Source organism: Neoarius graeffei, chromosome 3, assembly GCF_027579695.1.
Source record: "Neoarius graeffei isolate fNeoGra1 chromosome 3, fNeoGra1.pri, whole genome shotgun sequence".
Classification (NCBI taxonomy): domain Eukaryota; kingdom Metazoa; phylum Chordata; class Actinopteri; order Siluriformes; family Ariidae; genus Neoarius; species Neoarius graeffei.
In genome coordinates, this window is record NC_083571.1 from 100,361,821 (window position 1) to 100,386,526 (window position 24,706).

At 40.0% G+C, this 24,706-nt stretch overlaps 1 protein-coding gene across 1 annotated transcript in view; it reads right to left on the reverse strand.

Annotated features, from left to right (window-relative positions):
• Positions 1 to 10,378: 10,378 nt before the first annotated feature.
• Positions 10,379 to 24,706, reverse strand: part of pak5 (p21 protein (Cdc42/Rac)-activated kinase 5) — a 118,140-nt gene continuing 103,812 nt past the window's right edge. The window contains exons 5-8 of the mRNA XM_060917765.1: positions 23,130 to 23,256; positions 18,006 to 18,131; positions 17,678 to 17,812; positions 10,379 to 10,534 (exon numbers count right to left, since the gene is read on the reverse strand). Of these exons, the coding sequence (XP_060773748.1) occupies positions 10,379 to 10,534; positions 17,678 to 17,812; positions 18,006 to 18,131; positions 23,130 to 23,256 (544 nt within the window). The remainder of the gene's footprint in view (positions 10,535 to 17,677; positions 17,813 to 18,005; positions 18,132 to 23,129; positions 23,257 to 24,706) is intronic.

Here is a 24,706-nt window from a genome sequence, read left to right on the forward strand (position 1 = left end):
CCATTTTTATCATTCATTCCTTTCAGTTTATCTTCGTTTGCACGTGACGTCATAGTTAATTATGCACGAGGCTTTGAATCGGAAGTGGGCCATGTTGGAGGATATATAGTACATATCCTCCAACATGGCCCACTTCCAGTTCAAAGCCTCATGCATAATTAACTATGACGTCACGTGCAAACGAAGATAAACTGAAAGGAATGAATGATAAAAATGGTGAAGCCTCATGCCTCATGAAACGTGGCATTAATTAAAAGCGGCAACGTGAAGCGCCACTACGAAATGAAGCACAGCTCTTTTGAGCAAAGTTATCCCCTGAATTTCGAGCTGAGGGCACGCAAAATAACCCAACTGCAAGCACAGTATGACAGGTCTACCCGACTCATCACACATACATTTACAGTCCAGCAACGTGCAAACGAATGTTCCTTAAAAGTAGCGTGGATTTTGGGGCAACATTAAAAAAAACATTTAGTGATGGGACAGTTGTGAAGGAGTGCTTAAACGCCGTTGCTGAGACATTGATCTGCTCATTGATCTGCAAGGAAATGCTGCATTAAGAGAGCATTTTGAGACAACTGACCCTGCTACTTTCTGGTTACAGACTGTTTCTGAGAGTGTCTTCCCTGGTCTTACCAAAGGAGCACTGCACACCTTGACTATGGCCAAGTTTACATTAGACCGTATCTGTCTCGTTTTCTTCGCGGATGCACTGTCTGTTTACATTAAAACGCCTGGAAACGCTGGGAAACGGGAATCCGCCAGGGTCCACGTATTCAATCCAGATCGTGTCTGGTCCGGTGCTGTGTAAACATTGAGAATACGCGGATACGCTGTGCTGAGCTCTAGCTGGCGTCGTCATTGGACAACGTCACTGTGACATCCACCTTCCTGATTCGCTGGCGTTGGTCATGTGACGCGACTGCTGAAAAACGGCGCGGACTTCCGCCTTGTATCACCTTTCATTAAAGAGTATAAAAGTATGAAAATACTGCAAATACTGATGCAAATACTGCCCATTGTGTAGTTATGATTGTCTTTAGGCTTGCCATCCTTCCACTTGCAAGTGGTAAGTGACGCGCATGCCCGATATGCGCTGGGATCACACACACAGCGGCTCAGTCCCGAATCACTGCTTGTGCACTTCACTCGCGCGCTGTGTGAGCTGCGCAGGGCCGGAGTGCGCACCCTCCAGAGGGCACTCGCTGTTCAGGGCGGAGTGATTTGGAGCGCAGGATGCCTGCGGAGCCGAGCGTATCCGTGTATTGGCGTTGCTGTGTGCACGCGAATCGTGTATTGGTGTTGCTGTGTGCACACTAATCGTTTTAAAAACGTTAATCTGATGATCCGCTGATATGGTCTAATGTAAACCCCACCTATGTTTGGATCGACTTACAGCTGTGAGCCAGCTTTTTCCATTATGAACATTGTCAAAACCAAGTACCGTTCTAGGTTCAACAATGAACACCTACATATCTGCATGAGAATGGCACTAACTCCATTCCAACCAAGATTTAAATTACTGGCAGGTCAGCCACGTGCCCATTTTTCTCATTAAGAAAAGTAAAAAAAGAAGAATTAAAAGAGAAAAGTTCAAAGAAAAATGTTCTGTTTGCATCTCCCCCCCAAAAAGCCACTTGTTTTCTGAAAATGTGGACTTTTTTTTCTTGAAAAGTAGGCCCTCATTTTTTTAGGCTGGGACCTCCTTATTTTAAGAACAAAGAAGAGAAAATGTGAAGTCAATGCTCTGTTTGCACTTTTTAGTTAATGTTTTCTGAGTTGACTTTTTTACTTGAAGTGTAGGCCTTCAATTCTTCAGGTTGGGACCTCTTTAATTTAAGAGAAAAAGGAGTTATTCCACTCTGTTTGCACTTTTTTATTTATTTTATTCTGAGGTTTCTGTTTTCTTTAATCTGAAATAAAGGCCTTGAATTTATTTTCCTGGAACTACTTTTATTTATGGTAAAAGAGATAGTTGTGCACTCAGTTCATTTCCTGCATTGGAAATTAACAATAAATATTGTTGAAACCATATGAAAATGTGGACATACAGGAAGGCTATAAGACACAAGCTGGACTTCGGTTCGGACCTTCTACTTGGACAAAATTTAATAACTGGACCTCAGTGACTTTTAATTGAATACCCCTGATATATACAAACTCGCATGGTGCACATTTACTATAGAAGATATGCTCGAGAGGTTGTTATGCTCAAGAATTCCTTTTGTTTCTTCGCTATGCCGACTCTTTGTGCTGTAATTGGATGTGGGAACAACTCTATTCGAGACAAGGGGACTTATAAGTTCTTTAGAATTCCAGCAATTATAAATAATCAAGGAGAAAACCAAGAGAGTTGTCGACAGAGCGTAGATGTCAACAGCTGTCCAACATAAACCGGGCTGATCTACTGTAAGCGATGAGAAAACAAAAAGCATACGAGTCTGAAGTGAACATTTTATCAATGGTAAGTGTTACGAACTAGTTATTAATGAAAGATTGCAATATATAAGAAATAACGGATCGTGTTTAATAGCCTGGTCGTGCAGAAACTCACTGCTGTCAAACGTTACAAAGCCGTGATCATCGAGTGTGTGATCCGACAATCAAAGGCTTCTACGATTGTTTCATTTTAAAAAGAGCTGGATATAATTTTTGATGCTGCTGCTTTTATTTTGCTTTTTCTTTCCATTAGGGAAACCAGCTGATCTCTATACTTTTACGGATCCAGACTGGGCTCTAACACAAAATATGGGCCACGACAAAATCAAAGATGGTACTAAAGCGGTAGCTTGAAATGCTGGGCTTACAGAGCGCAGAAAGAAACACAAAATTATTGAAGAATCTTCCCAAACGATCACAGAGTCAGTCGAACAAGATTCATGTCAATCCACTACCTCAAACACTGCGGCCTTCTCGCCCGGTGAGTGCTCTTTTATATCTAAATATGTGATATAGTGTGTTAGATATCTACAGTGGATATAAAAAGTGTACGCACCCTGTTAAAATGATAGGCTTTTCTGATGTAAAAAAAAAATGAGACCATGATAAATAATTTCAAAACTTTTCCCACCTTTAATGTGACCTACGTATAACCTGTACAATTCAATTGAAAAACAAACAAATCTGTTAGGGGGAAAAACATAAAAAATAAAAAAACATACAATAAGCAGGTTGCATAAGTATGCACACCCTTAAAGTAATACTTTGTTGAAGCACCTTTTGATTTAATTACAGCATTCAGTCTTTTTGGGTTGGAGTCCATCAGCCTGCCACATCTAGACTTGGCAGTATTTGCCCACTCTTCCTTGCAAAAGCGCTCCAAATCTGTCAGATTGCGAGAGCATCTCTTGTGCACGGCCTTCTTCAGGTCACTCCACAGATTTTCAATTGGATTTCGGTCTGGGCTCTGGCTGGGCCGTTTCAAAACTTCAATTTTCTTCTGGTGAAGCCATTCTTTTGTTGATTTTGATGTGTGCTTGGGGTCATTGTCGTGCTGAAAGATGAAATTCCTCTTCATCTTCAGCTTTCTAGCAGACACCTGAAGGTTTTGGGCCAAAATTGACTGGTATTTAGAACTGTTCATAATTCCCTCCAGCTTGACTAAAGCCCCTGTTCCAGCTGAAGAAAAACAACCCCAAAACATGACGCTGCCACCACCATGCTTCACCATGGGGATGGTGTTCTTTTGGTGATGCGCAGTGTTGTTTTTGCGCCAAACATACCTTTTGGAATCGTGGCCAAAAAGTTCAACCTTGGTTTCATCAGACCATAACACATTTTCCCACATGCTTTTGGGAGAGTTGATGTATGTTTTTTGTAAAATTTAGCCCAGCCTGGATGTTTTTCTTTGACCCTACCTCATAGTCCAGACATATGGAGAATACGGGAGATTGTTGTCACATGTGGTACACAACCCGTACTTGCCAGAAATTCCCACAGCTCCTTCAGTGTTGCTGTAGGCCTCTTGGCAGCCTCCCTGACCAGTTTTCATCTTGTCTTTTCATCAATTTTGGAGGGGCGTCCAGTTCTTGGTAATCTCACTGTTGTCCCATATTTTCTCCACTTCTTGATGACGGTCTTCACTGTGCTCCATGGTATATCTAATGCTGTGGAAATGTTTTTGTCCCCTTCTCCTGACTGATACCTTTCAACAATGAGATCCCTTTGATGCTTTGTAAGCTCTCGGTGAACCCTGGCTTTTGCTGGAGGATGCTACTGAGTAAATGTCTGAACTTTATTTGGGGTTAATCAGAGTCATTTTAACTGATGGCAGGTGCGAACCCAAAAAGACTGAATGCTGTAATTAAATCAAAAGGTGCTTCAACAAAGTATTAGTTTAAGGGTGTGCACACTTATGCAACCAGCTTATTGTACGTTTTTTTTATGTTTCCCCCCCAACAGATTCGTTTGTTTTTCAATTGAATTGTACAGGTTATAGGTCACATTAAAGGTGGGGACAGTTTTGAAATTATTTATCGTGGTCTCATTTTTTTTACGTCAGAAAAACCAATCATTTTAATGGGGTGTGTACACTTTTTATATCCACTGTATCTGCTGAAGCAGTCAAAATGATTGTTTTTAAAATAGATTTGAGAAATGACTACAAGCTTCGAAATGTAACTCCTCTTTACCTTCCAGTCTATACTTTTACCACTGTGTATCTTACCACTGTATATACAGTATGTATATTGTATATCCTCCAACATGGTGGCAGTCAATGACGCAAGCAGTTTTGGTCACGTGGTTGCAAACGAAGAATATTAACTATTGTGAAGCGAAGAAGAGACTAAATTTAAGGTTAACAGTATCTGTTACAGGTCAGAATTGTAGGTCAGGTGGAATTTTTCAACTTAGGTTAGAAGTTTTAACCCAGTTCATAATTTGCTACTTGTATTAGGGAGACTTATTATATTTCAGTTTAGGTTTAGGATTTGGGAAGACTTTCTATTTTAAACTACTTGATGACATAATAAGACTGGACTTATTAATAAATTCAAAATATATCACTCTTTCCATTACAATCATTGCTGGTGTAGTGGTTAAGGGTTGGGTTAAGAATCAGAAGGTTCTGAGTTTGAATCTCTGTTAAGTATGAAAAAGATATGTAAAAAAAATGCTAATTAGGTAAATAAGAATAGACAGGGAGACAAGAGGAAATACTAGGTTGGTGTAGATGAACAAAAGAGAGACAAAAGAAGTGATGGAAAATCCCTTTAATCCAAAATTTGACCTAGGTTGGAAATTATGAACCAGGTCCAAAATTTTAACCCAGGTCAAAAAAAAAAAAAAAAACCACAAAAAAAAAAACAGTGCTCTGAGAGCACAATATCCCCCGCTGGCAAATATGCCATAAAATGCATCTGAATTGAACAAAATTATAATATGCATATTACCGACATATAACAAAGAATCCTGTCAAGTTTCAGCAAATTTCTCCAAAAATTGTGAGAGGAGTTGATTTCAGAAAGCGAATACCCTTCCCGGGACGGATGGACGGACGGATGGATGGGTATCGCCACGACATAATCCCCCTTCAGGCCTTTCGGCCAGCGGGGGATAAAGATTGTGAGGGAAGTTGATTTCAGAAAGCAAGCACACCTTGATGAAATTGCCAAAGTACAAGTTTGTTAATAATCAAGGGCATAACTCTGGTGAAATTTGCCCAAATTAAACAAAATTCCAATATGTGTATAACTATCATATAACAAAGCCTTTTGCCGAGTTTGGTGAAATTCCTCCACAAATTGTGAGAGGAGTTGATTTCAGAAGAACGTACACCCTACAATCAAGGGTCAAAACTCTGGAAAAATTTTCACAAACGAAATTAAATCGCAATATGCGTATTACCGTCATATAACAAGGCCTTTTGCCAAGCTTCAAGAAATTCATCCAAAAATTGTGAGAGGAGTTGATGTCAGAAGGAAAACACACTCTCGTGAAATTGGGAAAGTACAAGGTTGTTAGTCAAGGGCTGTAACTCTGGTAAAATGCGACCGAATTGAACAACAAAATAACAACATGCGTACTACCGACATAATATATAGATTTAGGCACTGCCTAAAAGCAGAGCTCCCATCTGTTTCTGGGTTGTAGAATTTTCTTATATCATAGCCAGCCTCTTTTGTTTTATTTCTTTACCGTTATAGTTACTATACTGTTTCCTTATGTTGTATAAAACGCCGGGCGACAAGAGTGACAAGTTACTCACTACTATACTGTCCCGATTACTACTTCACACTTCACTAGTTGTTGGGTTTCCTGTGGTGGCAGGCGCACACAGGACCGAAAACATCAGAAAACAACTCGATGGGTTTCTTCATGTATCTACACTCTATGCCTATGGGGCGCCGCTCTAACAACGCCTTTTGTCAAGTTTCATGAAATTGTGAGAGGAGTAGATTTCAGAAGGAAAACACTCATGAAATTGTCAAAGTATAATTTTGTTAATCAAGGGCTGTAATTCTGGTAAAATGTGACCCAATTTAACGAAATTACAGTATGCGGATTACTGACATATAACAAAGAATCCTGCCAAGTTTGGTGAAATTCCTCCAGAAGTTGTGAGAGGAGTTGATTTCAGAAGGTGTGCACCCTTCCCGGTATGTACAGACGGACAGACATCGCCACGACATAATCCCCCTTCGGGCTTTTCGGCCAGCGAGGGATAAAAAATTGCCTAGGTTGAAATGTTTTGACCTGTAACATATCCTTTCATTTATCACACACGTTCCTTAGGGTGCATCAGTTGCCCCCTAAAAATGAAAAGTTCCTCCGATCATGATGCATTTTTGTTTTTATGTTCCTTTTGGTAAGAAAACACACTGGGTGAAATATTTTGACAAAATTCAAAAGTTTAATGGTGGCACCAGGAGCTCAAAGTTATGGAAAAAGCTGCGATTTTATGACTTTTATGACAAAATTTCGATCACTTTTCGTGAAACATTATGGCACCTTATAGAGTATACCAAATATCTTAGATACACATTTTTAGTACATATTCTAAATATACTCAGCAAAAATAAAAACTTGACACTCATTATTTTCCAAATAGTGTTTAGAAACTTTTCTTGAAAGAGTTCTTGTTGTGATTATGGTTAAATGCTTTGTCAAGGGCATTACGTCACACATTCATTCTACTGGTCGGGCCTACATAGCACGTGTGAGAGCACTGCATGCTAAAATCACGTTTCCACGTGACACAAGTGACGTGACCTATTGATATACGTGCAACTGATCTCACGGTAGCAGAGTAGAGTGTCATCTCAGAAAAACAAGGTTTCATGGTTAATTATTCGTTAATTTGCAATGCCACGACTGTCAAACATTCAGTGTGAACGTGCCATTGGCATGCTGAATACGGGAACATCCGTCACTGACGTTGCGAGGGTTATGGGATGCAGTCGACAGACCATCCATAATCTCCAGACACGTCTCCATCAAACTGGCACCACAGCCGACCGTAAGGAACCCTCCACAGAACTTGCAGGAGCTTGGTGCCATGTTGGTACAAATATGGCGGCGCATTCCCCAAGCTGTGTTCAGATGCATCATCCAATCCATGAGGAGACGTTGTATCGCAGTTGTGAACGCCCATGGAGGACACACCTGATATTGACATGATTTCATTAAGTTGTGACTCACAGTTTTTGATCATGGACATTGTCGTCGCATTTCCGGTGGAACCGATTCCATGACAAACATGATCTGTATGCTATAGCATCTTTAATGACAAGATAATTGAATACAATCGTTATTTCAAACCTATTTTCCAAAATGTTCAAATTATTGACTTTGAAATGAGTGTAAAGTTTTTATTTTTGTTGAGTATATATTATCAAGCACAGTTTGAGTTTTAGCTGTTCATTGAATCATTGTTCAACTACTTTTAAACAATACAAATGTATTATGAATCACATTAATGCTTCTCAATCCCTTGCAAAGGTTCTTAACATGATCTCTGGGTCACAAGAAATCAATAAATGGAGTCCAACATTGTGATTCAAACCTTACGCAAAAACATAAAATAAGCGTTTTTTGGCAAAAAATGAACCTCATGGCGCCACCATTAGACTTTTTAATATGGTCAAAAAATTTTACAGGATGTCTTTATTGGGGGCGGCACGGTGGTGTAGTGGTTAGCGCTGTCGCCTCACAGCAAGAAGGTCCTGGGTTCGAGCCCCGGGGCCAGCAAGGGCCTTTCTGTGCGGAGTTTGCATGTTCTCCCCGTGTCCGCGTGGGTTTCCTCCGGGTGCTCCGGTTTCCCCCACAGTCCAAAGACATGCAGGTTAGGTTAACTGGTGACTCTAAATTGACCGTAGGTGTGAATGTGAGTGTGAATGGTTGTCTGTGTCTATGTGTCAGCCCTGTGATGACCTGGCGACTTGTCCAGGGTGTACCCTGCCTTTCGCCCGTAGTCAGCTGGGATAGGCTCCAGCTTGCCTGCGACCCTGTAGAAGGATAAAGCGGCTAGAGATGATGAGATGAGATGAGATGTCTTTATTGGTGAAAAGGAACACCCAAACAAAAATGCATCGGATTTTATGAAAGTGAGGGCAGCTGATGCACCCTAACGTTCCTGTGCTCATCTCAGGACTCCTTTTTACAATATGTCCAGACAGAACATCCTTTCAACACGTGTAGTATAGGATTTGACTCTTCTACTGTATACAGTAATGATTTATAATCCCACTAGAAGAGGAGGGGTTCCCGTTTGAGTCTGGTTCTTCTTAAGGTTTCTTCCTCATATCGCTCCAGGGAGATTTCTTTGCCATGTCACCTCTGGCTTGCTCATCATGGTTCTCAGTTTATATCTGGATTTCTATAAAGGTGCTTTGTGAGTATTGTTGAAAGAACCATACAAATAAAATCGAATTGAATTTACACTCTCTAAATCTCTTGTTTGAATAAATTTCTGGCTATTTAAAGCACACTTTAATTATGCCTCTACGTGGCTCAGTGCACTTAATAGTTTGAGTAAAATAAACACATCATTTAAATAGAGCTCTAAAGAATGCTGCAGATGTTACCGTTTTTCCTTTTTTTTATTGAAACCAGCTTTACTGATGACACACATGCAAGATCACTGTACAAAGCGACACGACAGTTAGATATACTCATTCAAGTCCGACCATTCATCAGGTTTTGCCAGAAGCAGACACACTGTTCATATTTACAGATCACAGTGAGTAATGGGAATAGAAACTGGATTGCAGGCCGAGTCACAGACACCGTGTGCCACTTACAGGAAAGATCAGAAACTGAAATGAAAATGTGTCAAGCATGTACGGTAAGTATTGCTAGGATTTTAAGTCACTGCTTTCTGGATGAGCGTAAACTCTTAAAGGTAGTAGCATTATGTTAGCGGTTTAAAAAGAACGATCTGAATAATGTGTCGTTTCTCAGGTGAAGAAGAGTTGCATGATCAATGCAGGAGTAACTGTGATGATTATTGCTTGTCTGATACAGCCTGCTTGCATGACATAGCCAACATCGCTCTTTATTCAAAATGAGAACAAAACGCAAAAAGGCCACACTACTGAAAAATAAAGCTTCAGTTCAAAAATAAATAATACTTTAAAACAGCATATAAAATTCTGGCAATACCTTTCTCCACGCTCACTGGAAGTTCTGTCTATAAATGTAGGATAAATAAATATATTCAGGTTTCTTTGACAGCTAAGGGTGTGTTTAGTGAGGATATCTACAGTTCTTAATCAAAAATGGATTATAAACAGTAGGAAAGAACTTTTGCAGAAACTCTTTAATTCTATTCAATACTGCCCATATCACAATGGTTACATCACCACAAAATACTGAAGATTATCAAAACTGTACAAAGAAATCTTACAAGTCCTCTTAAAATACGCTTTCTTTGTTAGTGTGAAGAGACGTGAAAAAGGAGGAGCTCGTCGTTCGATAGCGTAACAGCCCTACGTCTTCTACAGACACTGAAATCTGGCTTAATGTCCTGAAAAACCATCATTAGTGCTTCTGCGTTCAGGGCCAGAGTCCGCTGATCGCCTGTCGCTCATCAGTTACTCAGCTTATCAGGTTCGCTGCTGCTTCGCACCGCCTGAACTCAAGACTGCAGCTACTACAGCACAACTCTCACCAGGGAGTCAGGACACACAGCACACACATCACTCCCACACACTGCTCACTAGCTCACTAATAAAGATCCAGACACCCACCACTGAAACTAGTGGCATTACTCATGGCCATGATATTCACTTCAGTGTAGTGTTTGTTTATTTATTTTTGTGTTAATAAATAGCTTTCTTGCTCGTGTTATCTAAACTACGTACGGTTACAAGTGTCAGTGTGGTTTTTCCACAGGTTACATATGACTGGGTAAGTAGTAGTGTACTGCATGTGATGCTCAGCGATGGCGGTAGTGCCTCATGAGAGGAACGATGCACGAGGGAGGGCCTGAGAGCTTGAGGAAAGGGTGCTGCAGGAGCTCCTGTGCCGTGGCCCGCTGTGAAGGTTCCCTCACCAGCATCAGGTCCAAAAAGGCTCTGAGCACGGATGATACCTGAGGAAGCAGTGACAAATGTCACAAACTGTTCATATTTATACTCTACTTGGGTCAATATAATAGGTGTTATATTTGTAAAGTGAAATATTCAGGGATGAGAGTGGGTGGTCATCAAAAAAGCAGAAAACAAGATGGCGCCCGAAGCCAACGGGAGGGGGGCTTCAAGATGCCCCCCCGGAAAATTTTGAAAAATAAGGCCTTACAAACCACTTGTCCTGCAATCTGAGCTGTAGTAGATAAAAAAAAAAAATATATATATATATATATATATCTGTTGTCTTTTTTATATATTTACATGAAAATATGTTTCAAATCAATAGGAGTATTGTTTGAATTCAAGATAAAATCACATTCTACATTCAAGGATATGGTTATAATTCATGATCAACAAAAACGACAAACTAAATTCACATTAAACTTAAGTTTTATTAATTATCAAAATGTTCATATATTAAATACAATTTTAGGGTGACTGACCTTTTCTCCCTATGTCCTCATTAGTTGCATATGATTTTTTCAAAAAGTCTTTTGAAATATTGAAGTTTTCAGCATTGAAGTCAGCATTAATTCAGATTTACTGACTATCTATCATATACATGTTCAGTGTACTAAATCAAACGAATGCTAAGTTCATGGGATAATGTCTATGTACACTTTATACAATTATTTATAGTTCACAGTCACTTCTCATTTTCATTTGATCATTTCGACTTCTTCTTCAGCTTTTTGGCCAAAGACAAGAGCTTGTCAGTCCTCTCTGTTTTTTATACCAGCATTGATTTCACGTACCTTTGCTTCGTCTCGCTTGTCAATTGTATTCGGCATTTTGAGTAAAAAAGCCGATACGAAAGAGAACCGTATTTTTGAAGAGCAGCGACGATGAACATGTGCAAGTTTCGATAAAATAGAACAGATGCGGGTACTTTTGTACAACCCCGATTCCAAAAAAGTTGGGACAAAGTACAAATTGTAAATAAAAACGGAATGCAATGATGTGGAAGTTTCAAAATTCCATATTTTATTCAGAATAGAACATAGATGACATATCAAATGTTTAAACTGAGAAAATGTATCATTTAAAGAGAAAAATTAGGTGATTTTAAATTTCATGACAACAACACATCTCAAAAAAGTTGGGACAAGGCCATGTTTACCACTGTGAGACATCCCCTTTTCTCTTTACAACAGTCTGTAAACGTCTGGGGACTGAGGAGACAAGTTGCTCAAGTTTAGGGATAGGAATGTTAACCCATTCTTGTCTAATGTAGGATTCTAGTTGCTCAACTGTCTTAGGTCTTTTTTGTCGTATCTTCCGTTTTATGATGCGCCAAATGTTTTCTATGGGTGAAAGATCTGGACTGCAGGCTGGCCAGTTCAGTACCCGGACCCTTCTTCTACGCAGCCATGATGCTGTAATTGATGCAGTATGTGGTTTGGCATTGTCATGCTGGAAAATGCAAGGTCTTCCCTGAAAGAGACGTCATCTGGATGGGAGCATATGTTGCTCTAGAACCTGGATATACCTTTCAGCATTGATGGTGTCTTTCCAGATGTGTAAGCTGCCCATGCCACACGCACTAATGCAACCCCATACCATCAGAGATGCAGGCTTCTGAACTGAGCGCTGAGAACAACTTGGGTCGCCCTTCTCCTCTTTAGTCCGAATGACACGGCGTCCCTGATTTCCATAAAGAACTTCAAATTTTGATTCGTCTGACCACAGAACAGTTTTCCACTTTGCCACAGTCCATTTTAAATGAGCCTTGGCCCAGAGAAGACGTCTGCGCTTCTGGATCATGTTTAGATACGGCTTCTTCTTTGAACTATAGTGTTTTAGCTGGCAACGGTGGATGGCACGGTGAATTGTGTTCACAGATAATGTTCTCTGGAAATATTCCTGAGCCCATTTTGTGATTTCCAATACAGAAGCATGCCTGTATGTGATGCAGTGCCGTCTAAGGGCCCGAAGATCACGGGCACCCAGTGTGGTTTTCCGGCCTTGACCCTTACGCACAGAGATTCTTCCAGATTCTCTGAATCTTTTGATGATATTATGCACTGTAGATGATGATATGTTCAAACTCTTTGCAATTTTACACTGTCGAACTCCTTTCTGATATTGCTCCACTATTTGTCGGTGCAGAATTAGGGGGATTGGTGATCGTCTTCCTATCTTTACTTCTGAGAGCTGCTGCCACTCCAAGATGTTCTTTTTATACCCAGTCATGTTAATGACCTATTGCCAATTGACCTAATGAGTTGCAATTTGGTCCTCCAGCTGTTCCTTTTTTGTACCTTTAACTTTTCCAGCCTCTTATTGCCCCTGTCCCAACTTTTTTGAGATGTGTTGCTGTCATGAAATTTCAAATGAGCCAATATTTGGCATGAAATTTCAAAATGTCTCACTTTCGACATTTGATATGTTGTCTGTGTTCTATTGTGAATACAATATCAGTTTTTGAGATTTGTAAATTATTGCATTCCGTTTTTATTTACAATTTGTACTTTGTCCCAACTTTTCTGGAATCGGGGTTGTAAGAACTGTTATGATTGGCTTTTGTTCTCTCCCACACTCTTGTAAGAACTGTTATGATTGGCTATCATGCTCTTGCCAGCGATGTTTTGGCCAATTACATTGTAGATAACACGTATTCTACCGCGAGACTTAAGATGGCGAAAATGTAAACATGTAACATCATCGTAGGAATGAATTACACTTGAGTATCACGAAGAAACATACCCCAACCCCCCTCAATAAATGAAAAAAAAAAAAAACTCAACGGATTTGGCATAATATAAAAAGGTTGATTTTTACTCAGAAAAAGTGGAAATCCGCCGAAAAGCGGAAAACTCTCATCCCTGAATATTACAAATCACAGTTTATAGTTGTTTGGCTTAATGTATTTAATCCTTGACTTGCAAGTGACGTCAGAGCAAAATAGAAACCCGGATGTCGGCCATGTTGGTGGATATACAGATGCGGGGTCAAGCGACATTCCATACAAAACAGTCACGCGTGCGCAACTCTGTTTTTCTACTGCTTTAAGCGTTCTTTTAGCTACGCCATACACTACCGTTCAAAAGTTTGGGGTCACTTTGAAATGTCCTTATTTTTGAAAGAAAAGCACTGTTCTTTTCAATGAAGATCACTTTAAACTAATCAGAAATCCACTCTATACATTGCTAATGTGGTAAATGACTATTCTAGCTGCAAATGTCTGGTTTTTGGTGCAATATCTCCATAGGTGTATAGAGGCCCATTTCCAGCAACTATCACTCCCGTGTTCTAATGGTACAATGTGTTTGCTCATTGCCTCAGAAGGCTAATGGATGATTAGAAAACCCTTGTACAATCATGTTAGCACAGCTGAAAACAGTTGAGCTCTTTAGAGAAGCTATAAAACTGACCTTCCTTTGAGCAGATTGAGTTTCTGGAGCATCACATTTGTGGGGTCGATTAAAAGCTCAAAATGGCCAGAAAAATGTCTTGACTATATTTTCTATTCATTTTACAACTTATGGTGGTAAATAAAAGTGTGACTTTTCATGGAAAACACAAAATTGTCTGGGTGACCCCAAACTTTTGAACGGTAGTGTATCTTTGTGCTGTATATGGTTATGGTCACAGCAGTACTCTTGATCGTGGCATGTTCCAAGTTTTTTAGAATTCCGTCCGTGATTCGGAAAGAGGGCGAGGAAACTCTGAGGCTTAGTGCGGAAAGGAGACGAGCATGGCTGAATAACATCGGCAGGGCTGATCTAACAGAGGCTAAAACCAAAACAGCTCGTGTTTGCAGTAATCATTTTATCTCAGGTGAGATTCAAAAGCTTTCTCGATAATATCATGGAGGAATTTTATTTCGTGTTGCTAGAATTTTGCTATAAAATGAGCGTTCTCTTGTCATGGTTCACTCGGTCGTTATTATAATTTTAACACGTGTATTACCATTTCGCTTCTAGGAGCGCCAGCAAAATTATACGATAGAAACAATCCAGACTGGGCACCCACTCAGAAAATGGGCGATGTTTCATCCAAGGTCGGACTTGATTCTTCAGCAGCTAAACCAGATAGAACGCGATATCTGGGTACTCGATGGTCGGTAGAAGCGTCTTATCTTCAGAAAAGTCTGACTTTTTAAAATAATATGGGTCAAAACCACACATATCTATCTTCTCTTTGTATCAAATCTTTGCTCGACCATTCAAATCTTGGTAATGCTGAAAAAATTCAGCATTGTTTACAGACACACTTTCAGCAGCTGCCATCCTAGTTGATTTGTATATCCACCATCATGGCAGACGCTCATGACATGGCACATTTTGATCATGTGGTTGCAAGCCATCTATAAAAAGCTGCTCATATAATACATTTAAGTCAAACATGCGTAAAACTGTTATACAGATTATGTTTAGGCTACACCTACGATGGTCAAGATGAAATAAATGTGTTGAGAAATGAGAAACACTAAACACTAATTCCTGTCACATTTCTCATCATCATTTATTTACACACTGGGGTATACTGTACACACACCTATTAAAAAAAAAAAATCCCTAAACATATAAATGAAGACACACCTTCAAAATGCATAATTTTATACCACTAAAATAATCCATTTAGTATACTACATTATTATACATACAGGCCACTTTTTCGATGGAATAAAAACATGTATTCTATTCCCTTCTAGCGGGTTTTGTTCATTTGGTTTGATAGCATGCAATATTGTTAGCATACCGCTTATCCTACGTGTATTACATCACTCTACCCAATGGAGAATGAGCATTGAATATGGTTTATGATATTGCATGGTTGTCAAGACAACATGACGTCACACGTCAGCACTGATGCAAATATTCAATGAGAGAGTTTTTTGCTGCGCATGCGCAGAAGCATTGCTTTGGTTGCCAGGAAAGACAAAGACGCGTTGAAGACCCCAAAGGCTACCAAAACTTCATTAGGTATTCTTCATACATATTTACAAGAGAAAAACATACCAACGGACATCAAAAAACTGGAAAAGAGAGTGTGTATGGATGATAATAATAATAATGGCTTTTTTTCATGGTATATCAGATATATTCCATTCAGCTACTCGTCTTAGACTCATTCAACATCATGCTAGCTGAATGGAATATATCTGATATACCCCGAAAAAAAGCCAGCCAATATTATTTAATTATTTAATATGTTTTTCTATTATGAGAAGAAGCCAAGAAGCCTTTATTTGTCACATGCACACTCAGGCACAGACTTAAGCGCAAAGTGAAATTTAACCTCTGCATTTAACCCATCTGAAGCAGTGAACACACACATACACACACAAGTGAGCAATGAGCACACACACATACCCAGAGCAGTGGGCAGCTATACTACAGCACCCAGGGAGCAGTTGTAGGTTAGATGCCCTTGCTCAAGGGCACTTCAGCCCAACCTCAGGCCATGGCTGCCCCATGTTAACCTAACCTGCATGTCTTTGAACTGTGGGGGAAACCATCCAACAAAACACAACAATGGCCTAAAATATGTCTAATCCCTTTCCTCTGAACCTCATTCAAAATAACAGGCTATAGTTATACACTGGATATGAATAATCAATCTGGAAACACGTTCTTCTGCTGTCCCAACCACACTAATATCACAAACGTTAGCTAACTTAGTGAGAGGGCTAGTTAAATGCTAACAAATAGGCTCATATTTCTGACATGTGGACTACAGTGGGATTTCAGTATGCAAATTAAAGTCTCTATTTATATTGTTGCAGCTCTATTTAAATGAGAACTGAAGGCAATTTTTTTAATTTTCAAAATTCTATTTCTCTCATTTTATTAAATATAGGAATGCATTTTTGATCGCTATTTTGTCGCTGCTATAGCAAGTTATGAGTGTTTGAAATATGCTCTGTAATATATCAGTCCATATGTCAAAGCAATGGCCGTAAATGAGATTCGTTGAGACCTGTGCGAGACATCGTAGGACGGAAGTAAAACGTACAGCGGAAATCAAAGTGACCAACATCTGCCAACGTTGTCAAAAGACGCGCACGCCCTCTTTCGAATGCTGACGTAATCAAGCCGGAAGTTTTGTTTGTTTTGATAGTAATCAGGAAAGTTTGAAAAAAGTAGGCAGTAATCGTCATTTAAACTCGTTTTTGTGCAATACTTCGTTTGGAAAACAGTTTTCAGAATGGCGGCACTGACACCTGGCTGACACTTCACGTTTTGAAGTCTCGCACAAGTTTCGCAAAGATCGTGCAGATAAGTGATGCCTGCCATGGACCAAACGAACTAAATTCAACACGGCTAAAAACCGAATAGGTCGATAAGTATAATATTTAATTGCAACTAGTTGCCAATACGAGTCACGATATAAGGTTACTAAAACCAAAAACGTAATTGAATAACACGTTAATTAAGAAATAAAGCAAGTTTAAAAATGACTTCAGTTCTCCTTTAATAGTAGCCTGTTAAAATTTATAAAATCTAAACTATTTAGTCATCATTACCATTGGATGCAGCAGGTAACGTTATTCTCTAAACTCAGATCAAGTCCAAACATTAACTGAGCACATTTGTAATTTTCCTTGAAACATTTTTAGAAGTGCACTTGAAAATGGAGGGTTTTTCTTTTTTTAATTATTTTAAACAGAGAACCATTTCGGCACTGTGTCGCCAAATTTGATCCAATCTACATAATCAACATGTACCACGAGTTGGCCTAGTGGTTAGCGTGTCCGCCTTGAGATCGTGAGTTCTGCTCGTGGTCCAGTCATACCAAAAACCATCATAATAATGGTACCTACTGCCATCTGGCAAGGCACGTTGCAATACAGATGTGAGTGGGGAGTCAAACTCTTGCAATTACCAGAGGACTAGTGCTCCACTGTAACCCTAGCTACAGCATGTAATAGGCGAGAGGCCGAGGGCTATGGAGATCGGCTGCACCATACGGCTTGGGGAGGACTTTTTACATAATCAATATGAACCACCAAAAAAAAAAAAAAAAAAAAACACAGGAAGTTCAGAAGTCAAGTCCCTTTAATTCAATCCTCTCCAATTTAATCTGTATATCCTGATAAAATGCCTGTTGTATATTCTTCCCTGGTACTCTATTCAGCATTAAGGCTGCTATAGGATCACCTTGTGCGATTCTTTTAGCCGAGGGGGAAGGTTGTCTCGGATTCTCCTCATGGCCTGCAGTGGAGGCTCGTTGAAGTAGGGCGGTTCCCCGTCCACCATCTCAATCACCATGATCCCTAGAGACCAAATATCAACCTGGAACACCAAAGCAAATATTGATTTGCTGACTTTTTTGGTTTGGACATGTACAGTATTGTCATTATAAACAAGTCTACTACATAACACTATTATGGCTTTATGCAGTATGTACTGTATGTACATTAAGGCTCGGTAGAAATGAAGCACAGAATAAAAGAAGCAGACTGTGAAATTTTTCATCACTAATTACCTCTGTGCCATATGGCAGCCTAGAGATGACCTCAGGTGCCATCCAGTATGGTGTGCCAACCAAGGACTTCCGCTTAGGCACATCTTTTGAGACTTGAGCACAAAAGCCAAAATCAGAGAGCTTTATCTAAAAAGTGGTAAGGAGAGGAAACAGGTTTAACTATAAAAACTGGTGTGCAATAATAACTGTATGAGGAATATAACCGAATACAAGTACAGATACGAATAGTAGGCATAGTATTCTTTTTTTTTTTTAAGAAAGCTTGCCAGAAATGTTCAGAGATCATCAGGACTGGAATCACACAGGATGCAACAGAAATGTTAAATGAGTGGGAGAGTTCTACTTTCCTACTTCATACTAGCTACGGTGTGAGTATAAAGCTCACGAGAGATAATATTCATTTAAGAAATATCCTTTTTTTTTTTTTTGTAGAGCCACCGCTCCATATAATCCATGCAGTCCACATAACTCTGCAGGAGTCTCCACAAGCTAATCATCTAATTCATTTTAAAATATTACATAATTAAAATGTATGTTTATTATGTATAAAAAACGTTCTCCATTGCTACTGAAAGAAAATCTTGTTACTAATAGGAAAATCATCCAGGTATCAGAATGAAGTACAGCTTAAAGGACCCTGTTTTGACTCAGCAGAACTGCAGCTTCATAGTAGATTCGGAAAGTGTGCCCAGTGAACTTTTCTGGCCTTTCTGGAATGTAACAAACCCAAAAACTCAAGGTCACTAAAATAAAATATTACAGCAACGACTACAATTATCGACAGTCCATAATTATCGACACCTTTTCAGATTTACCAATAAAAAAACAATTTTACAAAGGGGAGTTTCAGTTACAACAGTTATTATTGGTTTATTGGTTAATCAACCAGAAGCCCCCCCCGCCTCATCCTTTGATCATGTCATCTGATGACAGCTCGTTACCTGAGATGGAATTTTTTTAGCACGATCAGCAATTTGAGGAAAACCCGGACGTCATCATCGCAGGCAAGCATGGTGGAAAGATCATGGACATCTCATTCATCTCATTATCTCTAGCCGCTTTATCCTTCTACAGGGTCGCAGGCAAGCTGGAGCCTATCCCAGCTGACTATGGGCGAAAGGCGGGGTACACCCTGGACAAGTCGCCAGGTCACCACAGGGCTGACACATAGACACAGACAACCATTCACACTCACATTCACACCTACGGTCAATTTAGAGTCACCAGTTAACCTAACCTGCATGTCTTTGGACTGTGGGGGAAACCGGAGCACCCGGAGGAAACCCACGCGGACATGGGGAGAACATGCAAACTCCGCACAGAAAGGCCCTCGCCGGCCCCGGGGCTCGAACCCAGGACCTTCTTGCTGTGAGGCGACAGCGCTAACCACTACACCACCGTGCCACCCGATCATGGACATGTTTTTACTTATCAAATTCACTGATATTTCATGATCTCGGCGGCACGGTGGTGTAGTGGTTAGCGCTGTCGCCTCACAGCAAGAAGGTCCTGGGTTCGAGCTAGGGTGACCACCTGTCCCGCATAGCGCGTGCGCGTACAGCATTTGAAGCCGAATTTATGCGTCCCGCAAATTCAGAACGTGTCCCGCATAATCGATGCTTGCTGAGGGGGATGTCGCTCTCCCCGGGCCACCCAAGCAGCCAAACGAATATTACGAGTACTTGACATTTCAGCACACCACCGTCGCCACTATAGACTGTAGAACAAAACCACACACACACACCCCTCACAACTGACTGGTTGTTGTCAACTTTTTGTTGTTGCCATGACACCGCACTCACGTGCACAAACAGTGACGAGGGACGCAGGTGCAACGCATGCATTGCTTTCATATTAAAAAATGGAGAAAGGTACCGGGGAGATGGCAGGTGAGGCACCGCCACCTCCAGTTAAAAAGAGAAGGTGTATGTACAGGAAAGAGTGGGAAAATGAATATTTGTGGCTGAAAGGGGTTGAGGGGGATACCGAGAGGGCTTTTTGTGACCTTTGCAAAACATCTTTCTCAATCGGACATGGCGGGGAATACGATGTGAAATGACACAGGCTCGCGGAGACTCACAAGAAACGTGTGCAACAGAAAGAAACGTCTAAATCTATGGATGCTTTCCTCCGACCTAAAAACGACTCTCTAGCTGACAAAGTGACTGCGGCAGAGGTGACGAGTGTGTATCACACTGTCCAACACGCAATATCATATCGGGCAGGAGATTGTGGCACAAAGCTGTGGTTGTGAGTTAAGAGACTTTTTTTCTACTGTTTCTGTTGTGCTGAGCCACTACAATTCCTGTTAATCCACTGAAAACTAAATGGAGACTTGTCACTATTCCTGCTGTACTGATGCACTGCAAAGCCTCAGACTCAATATTATATTATGATTGATTTAAAGTGAATAAATTGTAATGGAAAATAAATAAAATTGATTAGCTTCAGTAAATCATAAGTGGAAGTGTGTCTGTCAAGTCATTGAATTGTCAAAATATTATGAATGTTTATTTAAAAAAAAACACATTTGGTGGCCTGTTCATGACCATACATCACCAATAACAGCAGAATAGGGTATTATTGATATACCATGTAAGGTAGTATGTGCTAGAAATGGGTAAACCACTATCTGTGAGTCTTCCAGCGGCTGGCGCGGCGCAGTGGGGGCGGCGTCCCACATTGTCCCTCAAAAACATACCCCTTGTCCCCCTTTGGGCTTATGAGCAGGTGGTCACCCTAGTTCGAGCCCCGGGGTCGGCGAGGGCCTTTCTGTGTGGAGTTTGCATGTTCTCCCCGTGTCCGCGTGGGTTTCCTCCGGGTGCTCCGGTTTCCCCCACAGTCCAAAGACATGCAGGTTAGGTTAACTGGTGACTCTAAATTGACCGTAGGTGTGAATGTGAGTGTGAATGGTTGTCTGTGTCTATGTGTCAGCCCTGTGATGACCTGGCGACTTGTCCAGGGTGTACCCCGCCTTTCGCCCGTAGTCAGCTGGGATAGGCTCCAGCTTGCCTGCGACCCTGTAGAAGGATAAAGCGGCTACAGATAATGAGATGAGATTTCATGATCTCCTTGTCAAAACCTACTTTGTTTCTTATTTTTTCGTTTGACAGTCGTCATTTTGTATCTAAACGCACGTTTGAGAAGTCACATGAGGTGTCGATAATAGTGATCACTTTCACCGGTGTCCACCATTATCGACACCCTGTGGAATTAAGGGACATTTACAACTGTTATGGATCGATCTTTGTGTAACATTGCAGAAGTTGATGAATTACTTTTAAAAAATAAAAGTGCTGTGATTTATAATTTTTTTTTCTGATTCATAACAGAATGGAATGTTTATAGAGTATTTGGAATCCTATTGCAAAAAGAGAATTAGACCAGAATTAAATTCCTAGCATATGAAAAAAAATTACATGCTTGAAATATTCAGATTTTTCTATTCCATTCAGATTTTTTTTGCAGTTTGTTGTAAATATCTACCACATATTACAATATCAGTAGACATTTTATATTTTTAGATGTAAATTTAAAATCTCAATTAAAAAAAAATAATAATAATTCAACCTTTGACCTGGATTTTCATGTGGTTACAATGTCAATTGCCTTGACATTTATTAGTAAACTACAAAACTAGAAATTAATACAAACAATGATGAATGATTAACAAAATGCGATCTATGAAAATACTTAGAAAGTGGAACAAAAAGATTTTCTGACACAGGTTAAACATTATTTCATTTGTTTACAATATTAGAATTGCTTCCTCATTTACGTAAGCACCGACATCCATATATTTATATAAAATATATTTTGTACTAAATATAAGTCCAAGTAAAACAAATTTTAAAAAAAACTGTCTTGTTAATACCATATACTGATTTTTTAAAAATAATCAATGATCTGGATGTCGATAATTGTGGAACGGTGTTAATAACTGTGGACAAAGGTGTCGATAATTGTGGAACTGTGTCACATCATCGACTCTTTTTTTCTTTTTCCAGTAGCTGAAGAACAGTACAGGTTCGGGATTTGAATAGTTCTTCAAATTGTTATTCGTTGTTACAGTTTGTGAATGAGAAAATGACTTCTTATTCCCAGAAGACTTTGAGAGTTTTATTTTTCAGTGTTTTCAGAGGCATAGTGGTAGAGTTAACATACCACTATATTCATCTGATCTCATTATCTCTATCCGCTTTATCCTGTTCTACAGGGTCGCAGGCAAGCTGGAGCCTATCCCAGCTGACTACGGGCGAGAGGCGGGGTACACCCTGGACAAGTCGCCAGGTCATCACAGGGCTGACACATAGACACAGACAACCATTCACACTCACATTCACACCTACGGTCAATTTAGAGTCACCAGTTAACCTAACCTGCATGTCTTTGGACTGTGGGGGAAACCGGAGCACCCGGAGGAAACCCACGCGGACACGGGGAGAACATGCAAACTCCGCACAGAAAGGCCCTCGCCAGCCACGGGGCTCGAACCCAGGACCTTCTTGCTGTGAGGCGACAGCGCTAACCACTACACCACCGTGCCGCCCCACTATATTCATTTAAACCAAAAATAACCACACCCAATTCCAGTGTAAATCCAAATACAGATATAGTAGATACAAATATTTTTAGCACTAAACATATACACATACAGATACTGTATAATTAAGTACACTCTTAAACCTTCTCATAATGGGGTCACATATATTGTAGGACACATTTCACAGTTTATTAGCACATAACCACTCATTAATGTATGTCCTTTCACCTAATTAGGAGCTTGGTAACAAGATTCAATTACTCATAATTACATTAGTTGGTAAGTAGTCTTGATTATTTTCCTCTGTCTCTAAAAGGAAAGGTTTGATGACACTGAAAAGACACAAAACAATGGCGTCGAGATTTTAGTTGTCTTCCACAAATGGTACACAGCACTAATCTCACAGACTGACATCAGCATGTAGCTTTGCTGGTCTGAAAATGGGGTCCCTCTCAAAACATGTAACATTACACTCTTAGAGAACCATTATTATTATTATTAGTAGTAATAGTAGTAGTATTGTATTATAGTATTGAAATCAAGGTGCTATCTGAGAGTTGCTGCTGAAAACATAAGCTCACCCTGCCATCACTAGTGAGGAGGATGGAGTCACTCTTTATGTCTCGGTGGATGACACCCTGTGTGTGGAGATATGAGAGCGCTTTCAACACCGACAGACACACTGTGGCAATCTGCTCCTCATTCATCCTGCCAGGAAAATACAACAAAAAAAACACCATGAGTTTCCAGATAATACAACATCTACACAGGAGGCAAAAACAACCTGAGAAGAGTTCAGAATTACAGTTAATTAAATACAGTGTGTGTAGATGTAAATACATAATAAAAACACTCAAATATAATGGTGTCAAAATAACAGCAAAATATGGCTGCTATCTACCGCTGGAGAAAAGCAATTAGTGTTTTATGCTAAATGATAAAAGGGCAAGTCCTTATTTTGTAACTCTAGTATATGAAGTATAACAAGTGGTGAGCTGGTGCTGAGATGTTGACGGCTCAGTTAAAACATAACTACAAAATTACTGCAGATTTACCTACTAGCTAGCATCAAGCTCACTAGCTAAAATTGAACTTCTGACTAGCATCCAGTTTAATCCCGAGCATTCACCTCAGTAACTAGCATCCAGTTTAATCCCTAGCATTCACATCAGTAACTAGCATCCAGTTTAATCCCGAGCATTCACCTCAGTATCTAGCATCCAGTTTAATCCTTAGCATTCACATCAGTATCTAGCATCCAGTTTAATCCCTAGCATTCACCTCAGTATCTAGCATCCAGTTTAATCCTTAGCATTCACATCAGTATCTAGCATCCAGTTTAATCCCTAGCATTCACATCAGTAACTAGCATCCAGTTTAATCCCTAGCATTCACCTCAGCAACTAGTATCCAGTTTAATCCCGAGTATTCACATCAGTATCTAGCATCCAGTTTAATCCCTAGCATTCACCTCAGTAACTAGCATCCAGTTTAATCCCTAGCATTCACATCAGTAACTAGCATCCAGTTTACTCCCGAGTATTCACATCAGTATCTAGTATCCAGTTTAATCCCGAGTATTCACATCAGTAACTAGCATCCAGTTTAATCCCTAGCATTCACCTCAGTAACTAGCATCCATTTTAATCCCTAGCATTCACATCAGTAACTAGCATCCAGTTTACTCCCGAGTATTCACATCAGTATCTAGTATCCAGTTTAATCCCTAGCATTCACCTCAGCAACTAGTATCCAGTTTAATCCCTAGCATTCACCTCAGTAACTAGCATCCAGTTTAATCCCTAGCATTCACATCAGTAACTAGCATCCAGTTTACTCCTGAGTATTCACATCAGTATCTAGTATCCAGTTTAATCCCGAGTATTCACATCAGTATCTAGTATCCAGTTTAATCCCTAGCATTCACCTCAGTAGCTAGCATCCAGTTTAATCCTTAGTATTCATATCAGTAACTAGCATCCAGTTTAATCCCGAGCATTCACATCAGTATCTAGCATCCAGTTTAATCCCGAGCATTCACATCAGTATCTAGCATCCAGTTTAATCCTTAGTATTCACATCAGTAACTAGCATCCAGTTTAATCCTTAGCATTCACATCAGTATCTAGCATCCAGTTTAATCCCTCGCATTCACCTC